This window comes from Amphimedon queenslandica, unplaced genomic scaffold (genome assembly GCF_000090795.2).
Source record: "Amphimedon queenslandica unplaced genomic scaffold, v1.1 AMPQUscaffold_13391, whole genome shotgun sequence".
NCBI lineage: Eukaryota > Metazoa > Porifera > Demospongiae > Haplosclerida > Niphatidae > Amphimedon > Amphimedon queenslandica.
This window is the reverse complement of record NW_003546373.1, coordinates 184,881-208,455: the sequence shown is the minus strand read 5'-3', so window position 1 is coordinate 208,455 and position 23,575 is coordinate 184,881. Positions and strand designations below refer to the sequence as shown.

The following is a 23,575-nucleotide window of genomic DNA, read 5'->3' as shown; positions in this document are numbered from 1 at the left end:
CTGATAATGACTTACATTGTGGTACTGCTACTCATCTCAATAATTATCACAGTGTCATTTTCACAATTATAGCCAGTGAAACCTTCACTGCATTCACAGGAATAGCTGGTAATACGATTGATGCATGTGCCATTGTTCTTGCAAGGATTCGGCATACAAGCATTGACAAGCAATTCACAGTTTAATCCCTAAACAATAACCAAGAGTACATGCAATAACTAAATGCAATGTACTCAACACTACCCATCCTTACTTCATACTCAGTTGTACAGTTGCAATAGTGGCCTGTTGCTAGGCTGCTACATGTGCCATTGTTAATACAAGGATTGGATTCACAATAGTCGATTTCATCTTCACAGGAATCACCTGTCCATCCAATGGGACAAATGCAATTGAAACTGCCTGGCTCTCCCTCCTATAGAATTATATGACTTTCAATTTGTATTTGTTTATATTTCATTCTGTATCTCTTTATTTAATCTTTCCCTCTGAAAGTTGTTTTCTATCACTCATAATAATACTTACAATACACGTTCCATTGTTATAACAAGGTTCAGGACCACACTCATCAATATCAACTTCACAGTTGGTTCCTGTGTAACCAACCGGACAGGAGCAAACGTATGCACCATCAGATCCAACATGAGAGCAATTGCCTTCCTTAAGGCAAGGCATTTGATGATCACAAGGTAGTAAATCTATAAATATCAGTCATTATTATAAAACTGTTACATGTAGGGTATAGTAGTAAAATAAGAAACAAAATGAAGCCAGAAAAAGAAAGAAATAGAATAGAAAAAACTAGGAGACTCCTGATGTAAGTAGGGAACTCTTAACATGACATGGGACTATGACTAGGGGACAAAAAAACAAACTAGTAGACCCTAAACCCTAAACCTTAAACCCAACCTTGGGGATTAACTAGGGGACTCCTAACAAAATAAAATGACATCAGGAGTTTGCTGTTTTGGTGTTTTTTTTCTGTTTCTGGTTTCATTCTACTTTCACTAATACCAGTTATATACCTATTTCACATGCAGGTCCTGTATAACCAGCTAAACATGTACACTCATCAGGTACCAGGCATTGTCCTCCCATTGAACTACAGTTAACAGTACAAGACGACTCATTGCAGAGACTTCCATTCCAATTATTATGACACGAGCATTGATATGGTTCAATACAATATCCTCCTGGAGGATCACACCCTTCAATACACTGTGGTACCTCACATTGGTTTCCCGACCAACCAGGACTACAAGTACAGACCCCATTAGGCGTACACTCACCACCTGGTGATTGACAGACTAAGTGACAAGCAACTGTGAAAAATAAACAAAATTAAGTTAACCAATTTTGCTCTTCTTACCATCTTTACAATAATTATCAACATTCTGCCAGCCGTCCCTACATATCCTTGCTCCAGTAGTGCTATTGCAAGTGTAGTGTCCATTAGTGTCATCATTATAAGGTATACAGAGGACTGAACAGTCAGATCCATAATAATTGAGCCTGCATGACAGAGTATAACTCAATACAAGTGAAACCCTGTTGAATACACCAGACACAGTCCGTGATACTCCTGATAAAGGATGAATAGGCACATCAAGGACTATTCTGTCTATTAAATCATCACTGCTGAATGTATCATCATCCCAAACTTCCAAGTATAGCTGAAACCCAGCCTGCCATTAATACATTAAAATATACACTACAAAGGCAAAGTATCTTTACTTGTGGGATACTTCCAGATCTAGTATAGTCAAAGGGATTAGGAGTACTTCCAATCCTGCCACGAAAGTTTACACTAGTACTGCTGCCACCAATACGGCCAGGGTTGGCCACTGTAGATTGTATACAATGACCAGTTTCCGAATGAGAAGTCCCTCCATTTCTGAGACAAAGTGATTTAAAGAGAGTATCACAAGAATCACACCAAAAATCACAGCAGTTCCCATTAAAATTACGGTCGCTAGGGTTGCTGTATCGATAAAACTGGAATTGAAGACCAAAGTCTCCCAGGACTTCCTGGATGTGTTGAAACTAAGAGAATTATAGGTACCCAGGTTTTATAAAACTTACTGCACAAAGAAAGAGAATAAGTGCCCAAATTGCCATGGCACGTTTGCTGGCAAGATCACTCAGACAGTAGGCGGTTACTACCTTACAATAATTATCAGCTCCACCTAGAACTACCGGTACATGTACATGTATTATAGACTGGATCTATTATAATCTAGATCATTTAAAGTGAAAAAGAACTGCTAACTGCTTTAAATTCAATGTCTGAAATAGGCATGCTCACAAAATGTGACTTCGTTTTCTGTACAGCATAGTAATAATAATAATGATAATAATAATAACAATAAAGCTACGTGTACGATACAGTAAATATTATCTTGAGTCCACTAAAACCTAAAAAAAGAATTAAAAGAAAAAGTTAATACACAATACAATAGAAAACAAATACAACAAGAGTTTTAGTTGGCTTATTTTGTCAAGTGGGTGATTTTTTATTGAGGATAACAACTAAGTAGCTGTTACTCTCTTATAAAGAAAGTAAGGTAGATTTCCAATTTTACTCTTGTTCGAAATCTCCTGTACATGCAGTTGATGAAAGATCATTAATGGCACAAGCAAAATGAGTAACAACTTAAAGACATGATAATGCATGCATAATATTATGACGAATTGAGTAATAATAGAGTATAAGTGACTTATACAGGAAATGAAGTCATTCACTGATATATGATACTATTTTATAAAGGGCAAAAGATATCAAGGAAATGTACAAACAAACAACCAGTTATAATAAAAACAACAAAAATGGTCTTTAAAATGTTCAATTTCAGTAATATATGCATCTGATTCTGACCTAGAATGTCATAAGAGCTATACTTAACTTGGCAAAGGCAAATCTAAGAGTGACATTCATACATAATGCACAGATCATGTTGTGAAGGGAATGACAACACAGGTCAGTATTAGTACTGTTTGGTCTATGGCTATCGCTCAAATGGTCATATACATAGCTCAAGAATTTTTAATCAAATTGTATAAAGGCAGGGTTTCCCCCATAGCATTTTGGCACATATATTATGCTCACAGGATTTATTAAAAATTTAAGCCGCTCCAAAATTTAACAAAAAGACGAAGAACTTTGTGAAAAATCGCTAGGAGAGATTTTCTATTTTTATAATTTTTTCTGATACATATACATGTTCCTGTTTTGCATATAAAGTTTGAGCTGAATCCAATCAAAACTAGATTTTTATGAATTATTAAAGATGCTCAAAAATAGGGCCATCACAGGCCAAATTTCATCAAAAATGGCTAGGAGAGAAATCTCTATTTTAATAATTTATTCTGATACACATACATGTTCTTATGTTGTGTATTAACTTTGAGCTGATTACAATCAAATTTGGATTTTTTATGAATTTTTAAAGTTGCTCAAAAATCAGGCCAATGACCCAAGGCTATTATAGCCTTTGGTCACAGGCCAAATTTCATCAAAAATGGCTAAGAGAAAATTTTCCATTTTAATAATTTTTTCTGATACATATACATGTTCTTATGCTATGCATCAACTTTGAGCTGATTCTGATCAAATTTGGATTTTTTATGAATTTTTAAAGTTGCTCAAAAATCAGGCCAACGACACAAGGCTATAGCCTTTGGTCACAGGCCAAATTTCGTCAAAAATGGCTAAGATAAAATTTTCCATTTTATATTTTTTCCTGATACATATACATGTTCTTGTGCTATGTAGCAACTTTGAGCTGATTACAATCAAATTTAGACTTTTTATGAATTTTTAAAGTTGCTCTAAATGCCATGTACTGTATTGTAGTGCTTGTCAGCTCATGAAGCTCATGCTGTTTAGCTCACTTAGCATGCTTTGTGGGGAACCCGAACCAAATACATGTACATGTACATGTACAAGGACTCATTCAGGGTGCTAATCAACATGTATTCACTGCTTCTATCACATGCAGCTTCTACATTAACTAATATCCTCACCTACTATAGTTATGAGTTAGTCAAAGTTAAGCTAGTCCTAGTTCCTCTGGTGTGTTTAGTCCCAGTTCGTCAAGAGTCGGTTTTATCTCTTTTATAATGTAAGAATATATCTCCTTATTTCCAGCAGCCTTCTCCTTCACTGCCTCTAATATACGGATCGCCATGGCAATATCGTTAAGGCGACGGGCTGCCTCTATCATGGCTACGACTATCTTTGGTTCAGGGACAAGATCCATACCGTAGAGCTTGTTTAGGCCCTGTCTCAGCTCCCAGTCATCAATTTCCTTGTTGCTAAAATAGTCAACCCATCTCTGGTCAAAATCATCTGCATCTATGTTGGTGACCTCTTTACTGCTAGAGAACCGTCTCCAAGGCGTTGCTATGGAGGGGGAGGAAGAGGGCATTAAATAGAAAAGTCCATGATATTGGGGGAAAATAAACAGTATTGCATCATTATTAGTCACTCCAGGGATAAAACTTATTTTAGAGTCATCAAAGTGAAAATTATACAAGTAGAAAGGCGCAAACACAATACAATGGTTGCTATAAGAAAACAGCAGAGACTAAGGCTTCACTACACTTCGCAGTACCTGTTACTGGCCTCTGGACGGCTACTCTCCTACAAGACGCAGCTCCTACTGCTCTCCAGACGACAGACCAACGACTGAGCATGGACATAACTCCTGAATCCCTAGGCTAAGAACTCTGGACACAGAAATCTTCAGAGCCAAACAAAGTTCTGCGCATGCGCAGTTCGGGTCAATAGGTTAATTAATTGGGCGTGCGTGGGTGTGTCGTGTACTCGGGCGTGGCTAATGAGGTGGAAATTCATTTTCACCATTATGATTTTGCTGAAATTAAGAATAATGCATGGTAAAACTGTAAGAGCATGATATTTTGAATAGTGGCACCTCCTAGCTTCACTTTATTTAATAGATTTACTGGCTACTTAAAATTAGCAGGTTTTTCAATCCAGCAATGCATTAAAAGCTCCTATTTTATTCTAACCATAAATACAGCAACATACCATCTCATACATAACATAACTATGCCCATTATATATTACGCCAAGATCAAAGCCCCATTAGGTAGAATATTCATCATTGCAAAGGCAAGCAACATTACTTGACATGTAACCACAAATAAAATTATTCAAAATACAAAAAATCAGCAAAAACAATGATAATTAATATAAAGGTTAAAAATGAGACACATAAATAGTACGATTAATCATATACACACACGCACATACACACACAAAGAGTTATATTACATTCACATAGTGTCAGTGTTAGAAAAAGAACATCACAGGTGGACACAAATAGTATTTTCCAATACCTATAATATATCAGCACAATTTTAAGTTTACTTGCGTCGCGGTCTACTGGGTGAAGGACTTGGTTTGATTTGACGTGGGGGTGTGTGAGGTTTTCCATCGTAAGTAACATTCTGATATAATCCACCAGCCCCAGGTGCCCCGCCTCCTCCGTTATTATCATACGATACGTTAGCATAAGGACTGTTTGGTTGGAGCGACGAGCCAGTGGGGCCATGATTCTCATATATTGGGTGCTCGTCTTCAATCTCACCCGGAGCAATGTAGACCTCCTGATCATCATCATCATACTCCTCCTCTTCACTATTGTAATCTGTACTGGGCGTCCGGTTATGTCCGCCTGAATTAGCAGGAGGTAAGTTAGTTGGTAATAAGTTGACATATCCTGGTGGAGGCTTTTTAGGAGGAGCAGGTAATGGTTTGTGTTTAGTTGGAGGGCCTGTTTTATTAGTTGGTGGCATTACTGGTTGCTTACTAGTCGTTGGGACTATTGGGTGTTTTACTATTGGTACCGGAGCAGGGAATGGTGTCTTTACAGCGCTGGGGAGTATGAAAGACTCGTTGCTGCTTGCTTCCGTCTTGTCTATAACGTCTTTTATTTGTTTGAGTGACATTCCGCCGTACGTGTTCCCGTCCATCTCCAGTCCTGGTTTGAAGAGTCTCTTTGCTCCAGTTGCTTGCATTTGCTGATTAAGTACGGAACCAAATTTGTTGAAATCAATTTCTAAAAAAAGAATAAAAGATGATGTTTACAGTAGAGCATTGTCAGTAAATTATTGGACATTCCAACAGAACCAAGACACAATAGAACTGACACTAACTATCATAACAAGAAAACTGAGGTCACTTTGTCAAAATTTTATTCTCCAATTTGATAGCAGCATGCACATGGTTAAAATTTTGCAAAAAAATTACCTCTTTTAGAGTTACATGTAATTTGCTAAATTTTAACAATCCAAATTTTTAAGCTCTACAGTATACATGTATATAGATTCTAAATATGAATGGCCATTTTCATAAAAGAAAATGATTTTGTACACAGTGGTTCTGACTTCCAACACATACATGTACAGTACATGTACATCAGAAAATGTAATAAAAATTTGGGGTGATATGTTAGCATTTGCCATCATACATTGTATTTCAATACATGTACATCCTTTTTCAAAATGCTCACAAACTACAGGACAAGAAGGCCATTTAAGTTACTACATGAATCCAAGAATACATGACCCCACCCCATTACGTACTCTTGATAAATGTACGGGTGTACATGTACATGTAGTTATAGTGGTATTGGTACATGTGTATATACATGTACTTTATGTACTTTAAGCTTTGTAGCTTAAGAAAAAAGACATACACAATACATGCAAACATGTAAATCAATAGTGTAACAATTAAAGGAAGATTATCAATGGGTGTACATACATGTAACATCCTACCTGGTGGGTTCCATGCTTGATCATACGTAGGATAGAGCTCTCCTCCATAAGGTCCTATTGTTTTATCAGTACAGTGTTTCATGTATGTGTCCAGGAGATCAGGTATACCCATCCCATCAGCATTGACAGCCTACAAATAAATAAAATTAAATGAACAGTTTTTGAAAATCCAGATTCATAAATTGCTGTGTAGGTTATGCTCATACAAGTAGAACAATGTAGCTGTTCACATACATGTATTTCACACGAATTCATAAATTGCTATACACAGTGTATGTAGTTTATGCTTATAAGTATGCATGGTTAAGGCTAACAATGTGACTGTTCACATATTTCACATGAATTCGATTTATGTACTGAAAGTGAAGCAACAAACAATTTTATACAAACAGTAACTGATTGCGAGAATGTTCCGAATGCAATTACAGTATTACGCATGTACAGTATGCATGCCTTCACATTAATACTTCAAACAGACCCAAAACTGTTAACTTTATACACAAAATAATCTACTACTCAATGCTTAATATGTACATATTGAAATATTCATTTGTTACTGGATAAAGGTGAAGGTCATTAGCTCTATCATAATGAGCCACTTAAAAGCTACTCATTTGATATAAACAAGTTGAAAGGAGCACAAAGCAATCGGTTAACTAAATAAATATGCACAAATGTGCAGTAGTTTTTGTTTGGACAAAGATCATGATATTCTTTTTGCCAAAACTAAACAAAGATATCCAACGTACAGCACGTACTATTGTGCCGTATATTCAATGACACTCACCGATTTCTCAAACTTGTAAAGAGGGCCACATTTTGCTATCTTGTGATGATGGACACCGTCTTTTCTCCTAAAAAGGAAATAATCAATTCACAACAAACACCAGCCAACGCACATCCACAGATCCAACCCACAAACATCAACTGTTATGCTTTTGGTTGTGTACATTAGCATCTTCTCACCAGAAACTCATGATGTAGCTTCCTCTGTCGTTCTTCCTCACGACGAAATTCCCGATCTGTCCTTTCTCTTTGAGACTTCTCTCACACTCGTCTCTACTCATCGGTCCCCAGTACCAGTCGTATCTACTCAGATCATCTTCCTCCTCATCTATTGATTGTGACGATTGCCCGTGCATGAAGCTCCCATCGGCACTGTTGCTTTGCTTAGTGAGCTTAACAGCTGTGTTATGGACCACAGAGCTATCTCCACTGTTGCTTTTCATGTGGCAGATTTCTCCATCGGCACTACACCCGCCACGGTAGCCTCCGCCTTGAGAGACGACGCCCGTTCCGCTTACAAATCCACTGTCCCGTTTGTGGTGTCTGTTCGAATGAGGAGGAGGAGGGGGTGTTGTTTGTATGTGGTGAGGATGGCTGCCGGGTAGGGTCGTTGAGCGAGGGGGCGGTTGGGGTACCTCGACTGCAGTGAGACTCGGTGAAGTTGGTAGTGATGTACTGAAGTCATTCTCTTCTCTTAGTATGCCTCTTTCGTAATAATCTCTTTTCTAAACAGACAAAGACAAATGATAATCTTTGGAATAGTAAAAGCAATAAATAATTTTTGGAATGAATAAAGCAATCTTATGGTATGTGTGTACTATCTCTTCTCTGGAAAAATAATCTAGTACCAGGCAAACACATTATTGATAATCTTTGGAAAATCAGGTGGCAATCCTATGGTATGTGTGTGTGACTGAGTACTAGCTTTTCTCTGGAAAAATAACTTAATAAACTTGTTGATCACGTGTACACTCATTCTTGGACATCACAAAATAATTTACTGAAGCCATTAAAATCATTTAGGCTTGGCAAGCTTAGCTTGCATTGTGGATCAGGCCACAAAGGACAATAATGAACACATTAAGGTTTCATTTCCTTCATGCACAGTGCCTAATGGTTGCTAAAAAAGCTTTACTCTTTCCATAATTAACTTTCAATGTCAATGGAGACACTTGAAACAACTGCCTATAATAATACATGAAACAGCTAATGCCACTTGACAATTGTACACTCATGCATTATCACAACACAATAAGTGATAGTACTCGTATATAAACAACACAATAGACTGACAGTACTCATACATGCATATTATCATTACTTGAATGAGTTTCTCTAAAGTACTAATCCATAATTGTCTTTTGTCTTGCTTCTGACACTAGATAAGAAATGAAGCTATGATATTTAACCTCATAAAACTGCATGCAAGTACAATGTACTATCCCATGGCTACACTTTACTACAGGAGAGTTCCTGTGATCTTACACAGTTCCATTGAAGTTACACAAGGTACAGTACATGTATAATCAATACTATATATAGAAGAATTACTATCCACTACAGCCTACATGCATGAACAGCATGTGCACATGCCTACACGTATCATATAAGGACTGTGATTGACTAAATTGGTAGTAGTAATAATAATAATAATAACTGTAGCATCACTCATGTAAATGTACACTAGATTTTTAATGATAATTATGATTGTTAGTTGGTATTAATTTCATGCCATAATTGATCTCCCATGGTTACCTTAAATATGTATTTTCCTCCACTTCCTCTATCGTAATAGAATTTAAAATCATTTTTCTTGTCTTTGCCTTCTGCTCCAGTTCTGTCAGAGCTATGTATCTCCAAACTCTGTAAATGCTGATGGAGAGGGAGAGGGAGAGAGAGAGGGAGGGAAGAAGAGAGAGGGAGAGAGAGAGAGAGAGAGAGAGAGAGAGAGAGAGAGAGGGAGAGAGAGGGAGGGAGGGAGGGAGAGAGGGAGAGAGAGAGAGAGAGAGAGGGAGTGAAGAAGGGAGAGAGAGAGAAAGGGGAAAGGAAGAGAAAAGAGAAACATTACATTATAGCACCGAATCCATTACATGCAATGTACATGTACACATACATGTATTTATAATCTTAGTACACAACATTATTGTTTGTGCAAACAACTCATGGTTCAACAACTAAAATATAAAAGCACATCACCCACACATCACTTACATGTAAAGACTTTGGGAAAATCTATAAAGGAAATTTAAAATGTATTTTCTGAGATTAGAGTCAGTTTGTGTGGGCGAAAGGCACCCTCCACTAGTAATACTACAAAGAGCACTTGTGAGGTTCGAGGATAAACAATATTAATTGAATCATCTTAGGCCAAATGGGCCCACAAATGTTGCATAAGAATGCTCCAAAATGAAATAATGTTTTATTAATAAAGTGAATAATTTGCTCAATAATTCCTTTTCTAGTTGAAACTGTGTCTAGGCGTATGTGAGTCACTCTTCCTATCACAATAGCAGACTCAGCACTAGAGGCACAAACAACACAGGCTTTAATGCAATGCTAATGGATTTTTGTGTATCCTTATTGGCAGTGAAAACAACACATTGACTACATTGCCTACAGTTAATGGAGACACATTGACAAAAAGAAGCCACTCATAGCTACAGTACAATCATAGTTACAGTACATCGGTGATGCAAGGGATTTTTGGCATGTTTATGTATCCACAGGATACAATGGAATAAATTGTGACCCCGTGAGCTAATAATGGCTGTCTCACTCACCTTTCGTGATCTTGATGGATTTTCATTGCCTTCGAATATGTGAAAGTGCTTCTCTGATACTTCTATGTAATATAACAGCCACTGAGAGTAGGAGAGAAGAGAGGGAAAGAAATATTTTTACAATAGCAATTGCAAGAAAGAGAGAGGGAGAGAGAGAGAGAGAGAGAGAGAGAGAGAGAGAGGGAGAGAGAGAGGGAGAGAGAGAGGGAGAGAGAGAGGGGGGGGAGAGAAGAGTCAACAATAAAAGGACATCAACAATACAATAGCAATATACAATAGCAATTGCAAGAAAGAGAGAGAGAGGGGGAGAGAGAAGACTCAACAATAAAAGGACATCAACAATAAGAGGCTATTATTAATCCAACGTTTCAATAGCACACAGTGAAAGTTTAACTTAAAGATCAACAAAACTCTAACAGCGTATAAAAATCTTGAGCAATGCATACACGGGGAGTTATAAAGCAAACAAGTTCCCCAACTACAAGGAATGACAGCAGACCCTATCACCACAACATGTTTATCCAACCATTCCATTTACAACACGGACAGTTTTTGAAAATAAATTGAAGACAGTTTGTTTTGAGACAACATGCTTTTAGAACTAATGCACATATGCATAATGAGCTTGCACGCATGGAAGAGGGGATACGTGACACGTACACACGACCCTAATAATAGACCAGTACAGAATAATATATGATATACAGGATAAAGAAAGTGAACATTGGGCTAATAAAACAAACAAGTCAGTAGGCCCTTCATGTATTACACATACATGCACAGTATATATTGGTTGTGGTTATGGCAGCTAATAGTTTGAAAGATTGTAATCATTGTTTCATGATCCAGTATCACAACAAGGCAGAAAGACTAAGGGATATACCACAATGTCATATAGCAAGGTATTAAAGTGGCTAGGAGACATTATAGGCTTGTATTGAGTACATCTTTTTTGAAGCAAAAAAATACTTTGATAATTATTCTACAAATTACAAAAAATGATAGCTCTCTCTCTCACTCATTGCAACAATCCTTTTCGATTATAATTAGCAGTGGCTAGCTGATGAAACAATTTAACTAAAATATGCTAAAGCCACGCCAAGCCAATATTGCTTACATCTCTCTTGCCAACGACAGGAAGCTTCCCATAGTACAAGCCATCCAGCGACAGGCCCCCAGACATTCTGTATTATTGCGAAGCGAAGCACAAGGAACAGAGCTTCTTTTCTTCTTTGAACGACCTCTTTATGTCTGTCTTTCCTTGTGGACCAGGGACTTATTTAGAGAAGATAGGGTAATATCCTGATAAACCAGGAAAAGGTGTGGCTGATTCCTTGGAGCTGAACGAGGCGTGGTCGAAAAGAAGGCGTGGCTGGGTGGAACACGTGGTCAAGGGGATCTCCCTGTATCCGGGCGGTAACTAGGGAGGAGTAATAGTTAAATTAAAAATTATGAATTATTGGTCATTGAGGAACTGCCGGTGTGTGTAGTGTCTTCTGTCGAGGTGGCTGCAAGCCTAAAAAGGACAAGAAAGTGAGGACAATCCTGAAACGGCCTCACCTACTTTTAACTTCAAGAGTAAATTATCCTGAAGAGAGAAAATGGTAGGTTCAACGAGATTTCATATTAAATGATTGTCTCCCTCATTTCTCCTCTTGACTAGGCTTACCACTGGCAAAGTAGGAACAAGAAGTCGAGTGGTGTGGAGGACATGGTTCTTTTAGTAAAGATACAAGAGTCCTCGATTGTGGAGAATCTTAAAAAGAGATACATGGATGACTACATATTTGTATCCACACAATCCACATGTATATATCATGTCTACTATCTGTAATATCTGTACTATCTATCCTTTCAAATAGTTTATTGTCAGTAATGCTTGTAATGAAGGTAGTTTCTGTTCCATTGTGTGTTAGGTTCAGTGTTGGTAGTGAATATTATGATGATGATCAGTGATTAGGAGTGTTATCATTATCATTGCCCTATGTTTACTTCATTGCCCTCTATAGCAATTCCCTCAGTGTATCTGTTGATTATAAAACCGGTTACCGGCCGTACCGAATCGCACAATTGTTTTTAATAATAACAATGAATACTCTCTTTTATTATAAACTTATCATTTTGTATAAGAAATATATTTATTATTGACTTAGATTTACAAATGTATTTTAACTCATTCATGTGTGTATATTAGTATTTTATATAGCTATGTATGGGAAGAATAAAGAGTAGTGATCTATACCATATTGGGTTTGTGGTGATAACCAGGTGCTTGGTCAAATAGGCATAGCCCATTACCCAACTGGCATCCTTCAATACATGTACATGATAATGGAGACATTACATTGTTTATTTTGACTCTAAAGTACATGTGCATGTTATGTATATCTTGTGGAGTTGGTGGCATGTATTCTGTAGTGTACCTGTACCTTGTGTTTGTGTAATAGACTCCTCTTAGTATTACTGGCAGTTGTCTGTTGCTTGTTCCCACTATGTTAGCTTTTATGAGGAAATCACGGGCAAGAGATTACAATTTGACATTGTTTCTATGCTACACTCCTAACATTCAATCATGCATGTACAGTATAGAATGTAGATCTTATTACACAACATTGGCAGAGCTGCCAAAAAGATACTACATTTGTTGTCATTACTCTATATATATATATATATATATATATATATATATATATATATATATATATATATACATATACATACATGTATATGTACATGTACATGTGTATTTACTGGTTTTTGTTGCATTGTTTTTTTTTCTTGACTCTATTAATTTTGTACAGACCTACATTGGGCCTGTACTGATCTCAGTGAATCCTTTCAAGCAAATGCCTTACTTTACTGACAGGGAAGTAGAGATTTATCAAGGAGCTGTAAGTAAATTAATGTGTTTATTTATCAAGTGGTGGATAATCAATTTTTCGATTGCGTACATAATACTTTGTATCAATACAACTTTGATCACATTGATTATTGATAAAGATTAAGAAATGTACATGTATATATATATTATACATGTATATATATATATTAATATTTGTTTTTATAGGCGGCTTATGAAAATCCTCCCCACATATATGCACTCTCAGATGACATGTACAGGAACATGTTGATAGAGAATGAGAGTCAGTGTGTCATCATCAGTGGGGAGAGTGGGGCTGGTAAGACTGTTGCTGCCAAGTTCATAATGGGGTACATTGCTAAGGTATCTGGTGGTGGACAGGATGTACAGGTAGATACACTGTAATGAACTAATAAGGATAATAATGACTATTGTGACTTAATAAGGAACAGTGTTATTATTAATCTTCTGATAATTATTTCATCATTCATTCACTTGTAGAGAGTCAAGGAAGTTATTTTGGAGTCTAATCCTTTACTGGAGGCATTTGGTAATGCAAAGACTGTCAGGAACAATAACTCATCAAGATTTGTGAGTTGTACATGTACTGTACATGTACATATATGTACATGAGGGTGTGTGTGTTGATTATGGGTATCCTTTGTTTTTAGGGTAAATACGTTGAGATTCAGTTCACAAGAGGTGGAGAGCCAAGAGGTGGCAAAATCAACCAGTTCCTTTTGGAGAAGGTGAGTCCACTCCCCCGGCCATTTTCATACATTACTCCTTTATCCTGTAATTCTTCTCCTTATTCATATTTCTCTTCCTTTCTTCCTCTTATATTCATATTTCTATTCATGTACATATACATGTATGTGCATGTACACATACATTGTATGTACATGTACATGTATATTTATTTTTGTTCTTTTTTTATTCCTTAGTCACGTGTTGTGAGTCAAAATGAAGGAGAAAGAAGCTTTCACATTTTTTATCAACTAATTTCTGGAGCTGATGATGACATGAGAGGCAAGAGATATCAATATCAGATACGATAAGTATTTATGTGTCTTTGTGTATATGTAGAGGGTCTTGGTGTAGCCAATGTTGACTATTACTGGTACCTGAATCAGACTGGTACTTACACTGTGGACGGGATCGATGACAAGAAGGAATTCCAAGACACGCTGGTATGCCAAAATGACACAAAGTTTATCAACACAATATTAATAATAACCATCCCAGTATAATATCTTATCTACACATGTACATGTACATATACATTTATACACATCATAATGATATAGTCCTACTGTACATGTACATGTATACATGTATATTGTCTACAAGTGTGTGTAATTGGTCTAATTGCTATTTAGCAAGTAATTATAAAAAAAGAACTGTCTAAAATATACATTTTAGTTGTTGTCTTATTGTTTGTGTAAATCAACAAATAAAGTTGGATTATTGATACCAATGGTACATTAGGGTTGTTGATGGGATTTCCTGCTTTGATGTGAATTGACTAACTATTGACTGATATTATAAAATGGAATTAGAATATTATTTATTATTATGCATAATAATGTATGTACATGTACACGTGTAGTATCATAATACTTGAGTTTCCTTCTTTTAAATTTGTCAGCTACAACTCTACATGTACATTATTGTTATAAGTACAGTGTATATAGGATGACAGAAATTTTACACTTAGTTTTGTATAGTGATTCACTATCATCACTTGATGTTAGTCTAATTGTTAAAATAATATTCATTAACCAACCACTATGTCTTATTTATACAGTATACTAAGTGTTAAGAGTATAAATCATTATTTTTTTAATCATGTACATGTACATGTACTGTAGGTTTTCATCATTGTTAATATTTATTATATTACATGTATTTTTTATTATGACACAGCATGCTATGGAGGTGATGGGTATTGTTGGTGACAGGCAAGGTGATGTCTTCAATATTGTTGCTGGTATTATGCACTTGGGAAACATTTCTTTCACTGAAAAGGGAAACTATGCTGTACCTGAAGATGATGGATGTGAGTTGTATAGACAATCATTGTTATTGTTCAGTTTTCTTTCCCCCTTTTTATACTATCATTATCTGCTTTCTTTTTGTTGGTATATTGTGCTCTCTCTCTCTCTCTCTCTCTCTCCCCCTCCCTCCCTCCCTCTCTCTCACTCTTTTCCTCCCTCTCCCTCCCTCCCTCTATCTCTCCCACCCTCCCTCTCTCTCCCTCTCCCTCCCTCCCTCCTTCCCTCCCTCCCCCCTCTCTCCCTCCCTCCCTCCCCTCTCCCTCTCTCCCCCACTCACCCTCATCAGTCCTACAGTTCCCTGCTTATTTATTGGGTGTTGAGCCAGCAGCTCTACAAGAGAAACTCACCGGTCGTATAATGGACAGTAAATGGGGAGGAAAGACGGAGTCTATTCGTGTCCAATTGAACGTTGAGCAGGCTTGTTATACTCGTGATGCTCTCTCAAAGACACTCTACTCTCGTCTCTTTGATTGGCTTGTGAAGGCAAGGATCTTGATTTAGACCCCAGCTGTTGTTTAAGAGTATCCCTCTCTCTTCCTCCAGTCCCTCTTTATCCTTATAATGTTGCATGTCTCATTCACTAGAATATAAATGATACCATGCTACTTAGTACATGTTCTATAGTTGTACATGTACATGTATATTAATTAGGTTATAGCTGTGTTTATGGAGAATTCTCTCCTTGATAGTTTTTGCTAGCTACAATATTTTTATACTTAGGTTGCAGCTGTGCATGCATGTACATGTACATGTACATTAATTTAGTTGTTTTAATGAAATGAGAGGCAGTTATAATTGAAAGTGAATTTACACATTAAGAAAACATGTGTTTATATAATGTTACATAATACATACATCTCCCGTATACAACACATACAGGACATACATGTACACATAATTTGCATGCAATAGTCTAGAAAAATTATAAATTTAATTCTCAATTTTATGTACATGTACATGTAGATGGTCAACACTGCCATGAAGAAAGATGGATTGGATATTAATATTGGTGTTCTTGACATTTACGGCTTTGAGATATTCATGGTAAGCTTCAACTACCATTATTTCTTAATAATAATTAATCCTCCATTCTTTTTATAGAAAAACGGATTTGAGCAGTTTTGCATTAACTTTGTGAATGAGAAGCTACAGCAGATCTTTATTGAGCTGACTTTGAAGGCCGAGCAAGAAGAGTATGTGTCTGAGGGGATCAAATGGACTCCAATTGATTACTTTAATAACAAGATAGTCTGTGAACTGGTGGAGAGCAAAGTAAGATTTATTGTTATTATTATTATTATTTTATCATTGCTGTCATACATGTACATGTATTATCAGCAATGAAAAGTAAACAATATTAATTATTTTGTAAGTTATAATTGAAAGTTGGAAAAAGTTAATTAAGACACAAAAAACTAAGAAGGATGTACATGTAAATTGACAAGAATATTATGTTATTATTATTAAAGAAAAACTGTAGAAAAAATCTGAATAAAAGTACATGTATTATTAGTTCTATTACTACTACATGTACATGTATATACTAAATATTAATAATTAAATTGTTATAATTATTATCATTATTTTATTATTTAGCGTCCACCTGGCATCATGTCCATATTGGATGACATTTGTTTCCAGATGCACGGCCAGTCCGAAGGAGCTGACATTAAACTCGTTGAAGTAATCCATAGTCAATGCACATGTACATGTATAAGGTGTTGGGATAATGATGTTAATATCTTTGACATGTAATGATTAGTTCCTCCAAGAAATCACTAATATTGTATTAATATTAATGTACTCTTGATTACCGTATAGGGGCTTTATTTTGTTGGTATAAATTTTTGCGAATCTTACCTTCTGCAGCCATTTTTACTAGTGTGCCACGCCTCTTTTGTGGAATTTAATTTCGCAAATTTAATGAAAACGTGAAATTCGCAAAATTTATTACCAGTGAAATATAACCACTATACTGTATTTATTTATTTATTTGTTGCAGAAATTAGGTGGTGAGCCATTGCCTGGTAAGGAGTATTATGTTGGTTTCAGTGGAGGATTCACTATTCAGCATTACGCTGGGAAGGTACATGTACATTAATGTAGTATACACACACTAATTTATTTCCATGTACATGTACATGTACTGTACATGCATGTAATGCTGCAGGGCCTGTAATTACATGCTAGACATTGTGTCTTCATGAACATTGCTTAATTTGATCATTGCTTAAGTCCCTGTACTATATAGTACAGGTTAAATGGCCAAATTTTGTCAAAAATGGCAAGGAGGGAAATCTCCATTTTTATAATTTTTTCTGATACATATACATGTCCTTATGTTGTGTATCAACTTTGAGCTGATTACAATGAAGTTTGGATTTTTTATGAATTTTCAAAGTTGCTCCAAATGCCATGTACTGTATTGTAGTGCTTGTCAGCTCAATGCTTTGTGGGAAACCCTGTGGTTGGACATGTTATGACTTTAAATTGCTTTTAATGATTATTTAGAATAATTATTTCAAAAATTAAGTTGTTCATACAAAATGGTAGAACAACACAGAGGTCAGAAAATTGAGCAAAATGATCGTAAAATTTTGATGTCCAACTGCATATGTTATTTGTTATACATATACATGTACATGCTATTAATTGATACTAAAAGTACTAAATTACAGTATAGTATATACATGTATATTATCAACTCTGTGATATGGGCATGTTTGCTTATACTTTTAAACTACTATCACTTTGTTGTATTAGGCCAATATCCGATAGCTAATTTTTGATAATCTTTATTTGTAGAAATAATGTACATATATTGTGTGGAGCTCCCATTTAAAGACACAGAGTGTGTGTTTATGCACAACCCCCCATTAGTATATTTACTACAGAATTTCCCCTTGCTCAATATTGATAATTTCCCCCTCAGTTTAAATACATACATTGCTTTGTTTAGGTAACATACGATTGTAATGGATTCTGTGAGAAGAACAGAGATGTATTATTCAAGGATTGTATTGAGTTGATGCAGGCCAGCCAAAAGTTAGTAAATAATGATACACTATATACATGTACATGTACATATACATATACATGTACATGTACATGTACATGTACAGGTCAATGTGAGAATATATTAATGTATTAATATTTATGTTATATAGTCAGTTCATTCGTTCATTGTTTCCTGATGATATCAGTCCTGATAAGAAAACCAGGCCAACTACTGCTGGTAGCAAGATTAAGGTACATTGTAATGTACATGTACACACTATGTTACTGTGTTTCATGGTTTTTGATAAGAAATTGGATTTTGCGTTAATATCAAATTTGCTCACATTTTAAACCAAATCACTGTTTTTTTGCTTTAATAAAAAATAGCTGAGTTAATGTTTATATTTTGGGAATTTCTTGAGCAAATTGACCCAAAATGACATTGTAATTGTGGGCCAATAGCAAACTGGATTAATTCACTTATCAAAAACACTGGTACATTGTATTTTTATCACTTCTACATGTATGTATCCTTCTCCCTAGTCCCTACCTCTCAATCATTTACATTTTAATTTCATTTCCCTTTCTTCTTTCTCAATTTCTTCATTTTATTTAGACTCAAGCCAATGATCTTGTTGGTCGTCTAATGAAGTGTACTCCTCATTATATTCGTTGCATTAAACCAAACGAGACAAAGAAACCTCACGACTGGGAGGAAGACAGGTACACTTATATGTACATGTACATTATACATGCATACCATGTACATGTGTATACTACATGCATGTACATGTATAGAAATGTATGAAAATATAAAGATGTGTATAAAATTATAGTCACAGTTAGATCTTAAGAGATTTTGGCTTCCCACATTTGACCTAAGTAAGTCTCCTGAAATCTCCTTAAGTCTCCATTTTTAGTTAGACTATATCCTCCCAAAATTTGTTTTTAGTTTGACTAGTCTTCCAAAATTTATTTAGATCCAACAATGAGTGTTCAATGTATAGTTCTATTCATGTTCTTTGTCTGTACATGTACACAATGTTGTACTTTAGTGTTGTTTATTGTTTATACTCTTATTCCCTTTCCCTGTTCTCTCTTCCTTCTTCCCTTCTCTTTTATCTATTTCCTTTAATTGTTTTGTTCCTTCTTTATTATTCTGTCTGTCTGTCTGTCTGTCTGTCTGTCTGTCTCTCTCTCTCTCTCTCTCTCTCTCTCTCTCTCTCTCTCTCTGTTAGGGTAAGACATCAAGTTGAGTATCTTGGTCTTAAGGAGAATATCAGAGTCAGAAGAGCAGGCTATGCCTTCAGAAGAGAGTTTGCTAAATTCTTAAGAAGGTACACACATGTTCATGTACATCATGTACATACATTTACATGTACATTTACATTTATGTGTGCATTAAGTATTGTCCTAAACTGCAGTCGTTTCACATGTACATGTACATGTACTTGCATTTAGTAGTAGGGCATTTTTCAGACTAATTTCTAATTCCAGTAGTTGGATTTTTTTTTAGTTTTTCTGTAATTTTTTGCAAAATTTTCTTATGTGTATAAACAAAACTTTTAAGGCAAAATACATGCACATGTACATTATAGTTATGTACCCATCCACTATCACTTTTAGAAAGATGGAACTGCATACATGTATGTACAATGTACATATTACATGTACATGTACATGTACATATTATTCAATTACATGTACATGTGTATATATACATATTATTGTACATGTATGTGTACTAGACTACATGTACATGTAGATATACAGTAGATACTGTGTATACAGTTGTTCATTCTGTCCATGTGTAGGTATGCATTACTAACTCCTGAGACTTATCCTCGTTGGACTGGTCCAGTCCAGGATGGTATACGGCACTTGATGATGTCAGTCAACATGGAGCCGGACCAGTGGCAGCTGGGCAAGACTAAAGTGTTTATTAAGAGTCCTGAATCAGTGAGTATTGGCACTATTTGAAATAGCTACTATTCTCTTTTTATTTAATTTTATTCCTCCCCCTCTTTCTTTCTATTTTTACTCTTCTCTCTTTTCCATCTTTTTTTAATTTTTGTTATTTTTTATTGTGGCTTATGGTATAGCTGGTGATTTTGGAGGGATAAAATTTTGGTAAAATGCTAAATTTTTGATATTTTAGCTGGTTTTAATTTGGTGAATTTGTGGCCATGTGTCATGGAGCATGAACAGAAAAGTTCGAAATTATGGGTTTTATTTTTGGTGAATAGCTATTAAAATGCCAAATTCACCAAAATTACCAGCTTTATATGGTAATCTTCTTCATTCTCTTTTATTCATCCATTGTCCTCAGTTTAAAATTAAATTAATTATCATTATTATTATTATTATTATTTTCTAGTTATTCTTATTGGAGGAGCTCAGAGAGAGGAAGTATGATGCTTATGCTCGTAGGATCCAGAAGGCATGGCGTCGTCACCGGTCAGACCAGTACTACCAGACACTGAAGGAAAGAGGTAATTAAATACACTCAAATGCAATAACCAATGAATATAAACTACATGTACTACACTTTTCACATACATGTACATGCATGTACATGTACATGTACATGTACATGTACATGCAATACATAAATGCATACACATTGTACTATACATGTATGTACATGTACATTCATATATTCAATACATCACACTTGTAACTCTTAATTCTCTGTAGCGTCTGATATATTGTTGAATAAGAAGGAGAGGAAGAGGTTGAGTATTAATAGGAATTTTGTTGGTGATTATCTTGGGTTTGCTGATGATCCTGCCCTACGTGCTCTTGTTGGTGAGTCTTTACTTTCAGTTTATTGTTTTGTTTCAGTTTATTGACAATAACAATATGTACAGCATATTGTTTGGAGATTTTAGTTTGGCTTTGTGATTTAAAGAGAAAATTGTTATGTAGGAAGTTTGAGCTGTTTCCAACGAATAATTTTTGAGTTATGAGAGTTTTAAAAATGAGCCAATTTTTAAAAAATACCCAAGGCTATTTAGCCCATTTAAATCAGGTCATCACCCTCAAATCTCATACAAAAAGATACAGTAACACATTAAATTACACCATGTTTTTTTCCAAAAAATGACCCGAAAATCATTCCAATTTTTTCTTACATTTTCTGATATATATTGATGTCCTAATGTGCTGTAAAATGTTTGAGTTAATTCTGACAAATATTTTTCGAGTTATGAGCATTTTTTTAAAAGAGCCAATTTTTGAAAAATACCCAAGATATAGCCCATGGTTTTTTCAAAAAATGGCTCCGAAATCACCCCAATTTTTATTACATTTTCTGATAAATATTGATGTCCTTATGCTGTGTAGAAAGTTTGAGCTAATTCCAGCTTAAAATTATTAAGTTATGGCCATTTCAAGAAAACGCCAAAATTCTGAAAAATACCCAAGGCTATAGCCCATGGTTTTTTCTAAAAAATGGCTCCGAAATGACACCAAATTTTATTACATTTTCTGATACATATTGATGTCCTTATGCTATATAGAATGTCCTTATGCTGTGTGTTTGTTTTTGTGTGTGTGTGTGCATGCGTGCGTGCGTCAGATTTTTGTTCCAACTTAAGGTTTTCAAGTTATGGCCATGTAAAAAGTACATGTACATATAGCAAATTGGTTTTTGCATGTCACGGATTTGGTAACAATGCAAGGAATGTATTATTGTATTAATACAACTGTAATTGTTATTGCCTCATGTCTGACCCAACTTTAATTAATATTTATTTATTTATTTATTTATTTCTTTATTAGGTAAACGTGAGAGGATAGAGTTTGCCCAAACTGTCAATAAATACGACAGACGATTCAAATGCACCAAAAGAGATCTTCTACTGTCAGCACAATTTGTGTACCTCATTGGTAGGGAAAAAGTAAGCAAACAAAATGAAATAATTGTGGCGAGCCTGAGTGAGCCCCACATAAATGAGACAAGTATGTTTGTCTGTACACGTACGATAGATGCTATGCATTAACAATGCAATATACAATGTAAATTCAGTTTTCAATATTTCATTAAAAGTGGGAGTGGCCACAATAAAATAAAATGGCGACCAACACACGGAAAGAAGTCATAAGTTTTCTAGCAGCAAAATAAGACAGAAATTCTGTTCAAAGGCTTCTCCAACAGCTATATCAGGTTATAGATGCAATAAAGTAACTATGAAACTTGTTTTTGTTGACATTATTAATTGACTGGACTTACTGTACAGTCTGTACTACTGTCCAGATGCAGAAATGGATGTTAAAAGAAAGCAGATATGCCATCTTGTTAAAACATTCATGTGAATGACTCTGATTAAGTGAATGTCAGTCACAGCCTGAACTAACTTGGACTACATTGCTACAGTTGCCTATCTAACCTTATCATTTGTGCAGTGACTGCTTCTACAGTAGCTATCTTTAATTGCAAAACTTCATGCATTGATTACAAAGGTAGATGAAGAACTACACTACACTCCAAGTTCTGAGCTGCTTAAGTTCAATCAATTCATGCATGAGACTGAGTATTGTTAGTCTGTTAAAATTTATTATATGTACATTGCTTTGCTTGCTTAGGCTCGCCCCTTTAATGTTTTACATTCGTCTAGTAAAATTAAATTTATGTTAAGTATTATTTGAGTTAGAGTTATTCTTTTATTTTTTGATAGATAAAGAAGGGATCACATAAAGGTCAGTTTGTTGAAGTTGTGAAGAGGAAACTTCCACTTGAGACAATAACAGCTGTATCTATGAGGTAATTATTATAATAATAATCATTATCAACTTCAATATGGACTTCATTTTGTATGTAAATGTATACTTACTGTACAACTGGAAATATTGACAGGAGTCATAATTACATGTATTTGATAAATTTTGTATTTGGTGGACTTTATGTTAATGACCATTTGTCATTGAGCATACATGTACTTAAGATGAAGCAAAATGACATTTTATTTTGGCGGTTGGTTGCTTGATAAGCACACCACCAATTTAAAGTACAAGTTGGTGCTTTTATTCGTTAACTTTCTCTTCTCTTTCTTTTCTCTCAGTCCCTTGCAAGATGATTTCTTTGTGATTCATGTTGCTAATGATTTTGATTCAGTCCTGGAGTCTGTTCTTAAAACTGAATTCCTGACTCTCCTCTCTGAGAAATATAAACACTTAACGCAAAACCAATTGAAGTTCCAATTCAACAACAAGTGAGTGATACTTGACTTTTAAAAGCATGTATATTTTTTTATACTTGTACTTTATTTTCAAAATTTAAAAGTCTCTGT

The 23,575-nt window shown here is 35.3% G+C and overlaps 4 protein-coding genes across 7 annotated transcripts in view; 1 reads left to right on the top strand and 3 right to left on the bottom strand.

Moving 5' to 3' along the window:
- LOC105312879 (neurogenic locus protein delta-like) overlaps positions 1–2,185 on the bottom strand; it is a 12,062-nt gene extending 9,877 nt beyond the window's left edge. The window contains exons 1-7 of one of the 3 annotated variants that reach the window (XM_019996976.1): positions 2,083–2,184; positions 1,735–2,043; positions 1,370–1,685; positions 1,026–1,322; positions 526–698; positions 254–415; positions 16–188 (exon numbers count right to left, since the gene is read on the bottom strand). In XM_019996976.1, the coding sequence (XP_019852535.1) occupies positions 16–188; positions 254–415; positions 526–698; positions 1,026–1,322; positions 1,370–1,685; positions 1,735–2,043; positions 2,083–2,118 (1,466 nt within the window). In that variant the 5' untranslated portion in view covers positions 2,119–2,184. Of the gene's footprint in view, positions 1–15; positions 189–253; positions 416–525; positions 699–1,025; positions 1,323–1,369; positions 1,686–1,734; positions 2,044–2,082 lie in introns of all 3 variants that reach the window. The other 2 variants (XM_019996977.1, XM_019996975.1) reach the window with 2 other exon arrangements.
- A 59-nt stretch (positions 2,186–2,244) lies between these two features.
- LOC100638045 (cytochrome c oxidase subunit 5A, mitochondrial-like) lies at positions 2,245–4,770 on the bottom strand. Of its 2 annotated transcripts, none has more exons than XM_011405858.2 (3): positions 4,614–4,770; positions 4,028–4,402; positions 2,245–2,415 (listed from the first exon to the last, which is right to left on the bottom strand). In XM_011405858.2, the coding sequence occupies exons 1-2, from the start codon at positions 4,699–4,701 to the stop codon at positions 4,050–4,052; spliced, it is 441 nt and encodes a 146-aa protein (XP_011404160.1). In that variant the 5' UTR covers positions 4,702–4,770; the 3' UTR covers positions 2,245–2,415; positions 4,028–4,049. The 2 variants fall into 2 exon arrangements, with proteins under 2 accessions (XP_011404160.1, XP_003386898.1); XM_003386850.3 differs by having other exon boundaries at positions 4,024–4,402; positions 4,614–4,769.
- Positions 4,771–5,107: 337 nt separating this feature from the next.
- LOC100638682 (uncharacterized) lies at positions 5,108–11,692 on the bottom strand. Its single transcript, XM_019996978.1, has 8 exons — positions 11,488–11,692; positions 10,371–10,451; positions 9,346–9,462; positions 8,912–8,968; positions 7,771–8,315; positions 7,592–7,658; positions 6,805–6,934; positions 5,108–6,083 (listed from the first exon to the last, which is right to left on the bottom strand). The coding sequence occupies exons 1-8, from the start codon at positions 11,551–11,553 to the stop codon at positions 5,389–5,391; spliced, it is 1,758 nt and encodes a 585-aa protein (XP_019852537.1). The 5' UTR covers positions 11,554–11,692; the 3' UTR covers positions 5,108–5,388.
- A 126-nt stretch (positions 11,693–11,818) lies between these two features.
- The window catches only part of LOC100638553 (unconventional myosin-Ie), a gene marked incomplete at its 3' end in the record, with an annotated part of 13,656 nt that continues 1,899 nt past the window's right edge, over positions 11,819–23,575 (top strand). Inside the window, exons 1-24 of the mRNA XM_019996969.1 lie at positions 11,819–11,974; positions 12,034–12,159; positions 13,172–13,261; positions 13,438–13,620; positions 13,732–13,821; positions 13,902–13,979; positions 14,175–14,259; positions 14,317–14,420; positions 15,157–15,289; positions 15,574–15,770; positions 16,251–16,331; positions 16,389–16,559; positions 16,884–16,970; positions 17,290–17,373; positions 18,247–18,332; positions 18,455–18,536; positions 18,901–19,007; positions 19,523–19,621; positions 20,099–20,243; positions 20,662–20,776; positions 20,982–21,092; positions 22,068–22,186; positions 22,964–23,049; positions 23,348–23,497. Of these exons, the coding sequence (XP_019852528.1) occupies positions 11,972–11,974; positions 12,034–12,159; positions 13,172–13,261; positions 13,438–13,620; positions 13,732–13,821; positions 13,902–13,979; positions 14,175–14,259; positions 14,317–14,420; positions 15,157–15,289; positions 15,574–15,770; positions 16,251–16,331; positions 16,389–16,559; positions 16,884–16,970; positions 17,290–17,373; positions 18,247–18,332; positions 18,455–18,536; positions 18,901–19,007; positions 19,523–19,621; positions 20,099–20,243; positions 20,662–20,776; positions 20,982–21,092; positions 22,068–22,186; positions 22,964–23,049; positions 23,348–23,497 (2,612 nt within the window). The remainder of the gene's footprint in view (positions 11,975–12,033; positions 12,160–13,171; positions 13,262–13,437; positions 13,621–13,731; positions 13,822–13,901; positions 13,980–14,174; positions 14,260–14,316; positions 14,421–15,156; positions 15,290–15,573; positions 15,771–16,250; positions 16,332–16,388; positions 16,560–16,883; positions 16,971–17,289; positions 17,374–18,246; positions 18,333–18,454; positions 18,537–18,900; positions 19,008–19,522; positions 19,622–20,098; positions 20,244–20,661; positions 20,777–20,981; positions 21,093–22,067; positions 22,187–22,963; positions 23,050–23,347; positions 23,498–23,575) is intronic.

Excerpts from the sequence above, each read along its gene's own strand:
- LOC100638045 (XM_011405858.2), bottom strand. The coding sequence starts at position 4,701 with ATGTCCATGCTCAGTCGTTGGTCTGTCGTCTGGAGAGCAGTAGGAGCT. Across the intron at positions 4,403-4,613 it reads CGTCCAGAGGCCAGTAACAG|CAACGCCTTGGAGACGGTTC; the intron begins GTACTGCGAAGT and ends CCCCCTCCATAG.
- LOC100638682 (XM_019996978.1), bottom strand. The coding sequence starts at position 11,553 with ATGTCTGGGGGCCTGTCGCTGGATGGCTTGTACTATGGGAAGCTTCCT. Across the intron at positions 8,316-8,911 it reads CTTTAGAGAAACTCATTCAA|AAAAGAGATTATTACGAAAG; the intron begins GTAATGATAATA and ends TTGTCTGTTTAG. Across the intron at positions 6,935-7,591 it reads TTTACAAGTTTGAGAAATCG|GCTGTCAATGCTGATGGGAT; the intron begins GTGAGTGTCATT and ends ATTTATTTGTAG.